Raw genomic sequence first — 2684 nt, forward strand, 5'->3', positions numbered from 1 at the left:
CCCCCCCAGTGCTCTCCCACCTCTCCTCCCAATTCCCTGGATCCCCAGAAAGATCCCTGTGAACCCCTGGTGCAGAGATCTCTCCCTCACTGCCTCCCCTGGATTGGATTTGTTGGATTTCTCTCGCATGCGGATGAGTTTGGGGGGAGCAGGCGGATGAGGGCTCATCCCAGAATCACAACTCATGGAATTGCTCCTTTGGATTGCAGCGCCAAGGCCAAAGGGAAGGAGAAAAAACACCTGGTGTTGCCGTTCAGGTATCCCAAATTCCCGATCCCCGATTCCCAGGGCCACCCTCCGGCTCCAGCCCTCAGCTGTCATCAGCAGAATTTCGGGAATGGTTTTGGGGTAGGACCAGGAATCCAATTTTCCACAATGAAACTGCTCCAAACCGCGTGGTTTGAGGGGTAAAATAGGAATTCTTCATCCGTGCCCATTCCAGGGATGGATTCCCGCTTCCCACCCAGCCCCATTTGCATGGGGAAGGGAAGGATTTTTCCATTTGGGAGGAAAAGATCCCACCCAGCGAGACCGGAGGGATTTTCAAGGATTCCTGYCCTGACTCCCGGCCAATCCATCCCCGGGGTGTCCAGTAGGACGGGAGGAGGCATGGAACGATTTAATTCCTTTCCTGGCAGCTTTTCCAGCGCCGAGCCCGGGTTTGGTTCACTCAGCTGGCACAGGAATAATTTTCTTGCTCCCACAGAGAAAAAAAAAAAATGTTGGGATCAGAGCAGGCTCCGAGCTGATCCCTGCCCGTGCTGCTCTTCCCAATTTCCCACCCGCCTCCCATTTTTTTTCTGGAGCTCTTTAGGAATTCCCCTCCCCCAAAACTCACCCAGCAACACTTMACAATTTAATTTTTTTTTTCCTGGGTGTTTTTTCCAGCCCCTCAGGGCTCAAGGARCTGGAATTCCAGGCTCTGAAATTCCCCTCCTGTGCTTTGTCACCGGCCCGCCCGCTGTAATTAACTCCGGCTTCTTTAATCACCCCCCGCAGCTGCTTAATTGCTTTCTCCTCCCTAATTGCTGCGGGACAATGAGGGCGATTGACGGGGGAGAGAGAGGAAAATGGGGAGGGAAAGAGGGAGGCAGGAGCGGGGTGGAAAACTGGGAGGAAAAATAGGGAAGAAGGACCAGGGAGGAAAATAGGGAGAAAAAGATGGAGGAAAATAGGGAGGAAAATAGGGAGAAATACAGGGAGAAAAAACAGGGAGAAAAATAGAGAAGAAGGACCAGGGAGGAAAATAGGGAGGAAAATAGGGAGGAAAACAGGGAGGAAAATAGGGAGAAAAACAGGGAGGAAAATAGGGAGGAAAATAGGGAAGAATGGCCAGGGAGGAAAAAAGGGAGAAAAACAGAGAGAAAAATAGGGAAGAAGGACCACGGAGGAAAATAGGGAGAAAAATAGGGAGAAAAACAGGGAGAAAAATAGGGAAGAAGGACTAGGGAGGAAAATAGGGAGAAAAACACGGAGAAAAAACAGAGAGAAAAATAGGAAGAATGGCCAGGGAGGAAAATAGGGAGGCAAAATTTGAAAAGAAAAACAGGGAGAAAAACAGGGATTAAAAATAGGGAGGCAGAATTGGGGAGGAGAAGAGAAAAGTGGGATCCCAGAGGAACACAGGAAAGCAGAACCAGGGAGAAAAAGAGGGAGAAAACTCGGGAAAAAACCAGGGAGGAAACCCGGGAGAGAAGCAGGACCCGAGAGGAAAATGGGGAGAAAAATAAGGATGAAGACAGGGAGGGAAACGGGGAGGAAAAGAAGGAGGAACATAGAGAATAAAGACCGGGGAGGAAAACGGGGAAAAACAGGGAGGCAGGAGCGGGGTGGAAAACAGGGAAGAAAACAGGGGAAAAAATTGGGAGGAAGGACCAGGGAGGAAAATAGGGAGAAAAATAGATAGGGAGGAAAACAGGGAGAAAAATGGGGAGGCAGGAACGGGGTGGAAAACTGGGAGGAAAATAGGGAAGAAGGGCTGGGGAGGAAAATAAGGAGTCAGAATCTGAAAAGAAAAACGGGGAGAAAACCAGGGATGAAAATAGGGAGGCAGGACTGGGAGGAAAATTGGGAGGAGAAAAGTGGGATCCCAGAGGAACACGGGAAAGCAGAACCAGGGAGTAAAACAGGACCTGAGAGGAAAATAGAGGCAGAACTGGGATGGAAAATAGGAAGAAAAAGGGGGAGAAAAATAAGGATAAAACGGAGGGAAATGGGGAGGAATATAGGGAATAAGGACTGGGGATGAAAACGGGGAGAAAAATATGGAAGAAGGGCTGGGGAGAAAAATAGGGAGGAAAACAGAGAGAAGACCAGAAGAAAAACAGAGAGAAAAATGGAGGCAGGTCCAGGGAGGAAAATGAGGAGGAAAACAGGGAGGCAGGACTGGGAGAAAAAGGGAAGCAGGACCAGAAGAAAAACAGAAATAAAGCAGGGAAGCAGGACCAGGAGGAAAACAGAAATAAAACAGGGAAGTAGGTCCAGGAGGAAAACAGAAATAAAACAGGGAGGCAGGTCCAGGAGGAAAAGAGGGAAACAGGAGCCTGATACAAAAATATGGGAGAGAAGGAAAACAAAAGCCAGGGAGCAGAGCAGGATCCCAGAGGGAACAGGGAGGGGAGGGATCGATGTTTCCTGCACGGAGTCGGGGCAGAAATGAGGAATTCCAGCTTCAGCCCCTCTGG

At 49.6% G+C, this 2684-nt stretch overlaps 1 protein-coding gene across 1 annotated transcript in view; it reads left to right on the forward strand.

Annotated features, from left to right (window-relative positions):
• LOC130586160 (otoferlin-like) overlaps window positions 1-2684 on the forward strand; it is a gene marked incomplete at both ends in the record, with an annotated part of 101375 nt that overhangs the window by 26994 nt on the left and 71697 nt on the right. The window contains 1 exon segment of the mRNA XM_057386880.1: window positions 195-257. Coding sequence (XP_057242863.1) covers window positions 195-257 — 63 coding nt within the window.

The sequence above is a fragment of the Malurus melanocephalus genome, unplaced genomic scaffold, assembly GCF_030028575.1.
Source record: "Malurus melanocephalus ecotype Western Australia unplaced genomic scaffold, MMel_1.1 scaffold_1088, whole genome shotgun sequence".
In the NCBI taxonomy this organism is placed as follows: Eukaryota; Metazoa; Chordata; class Aves; order Passeriformes; family Maluridae; genus Malurus; species Malurus melanocephalus.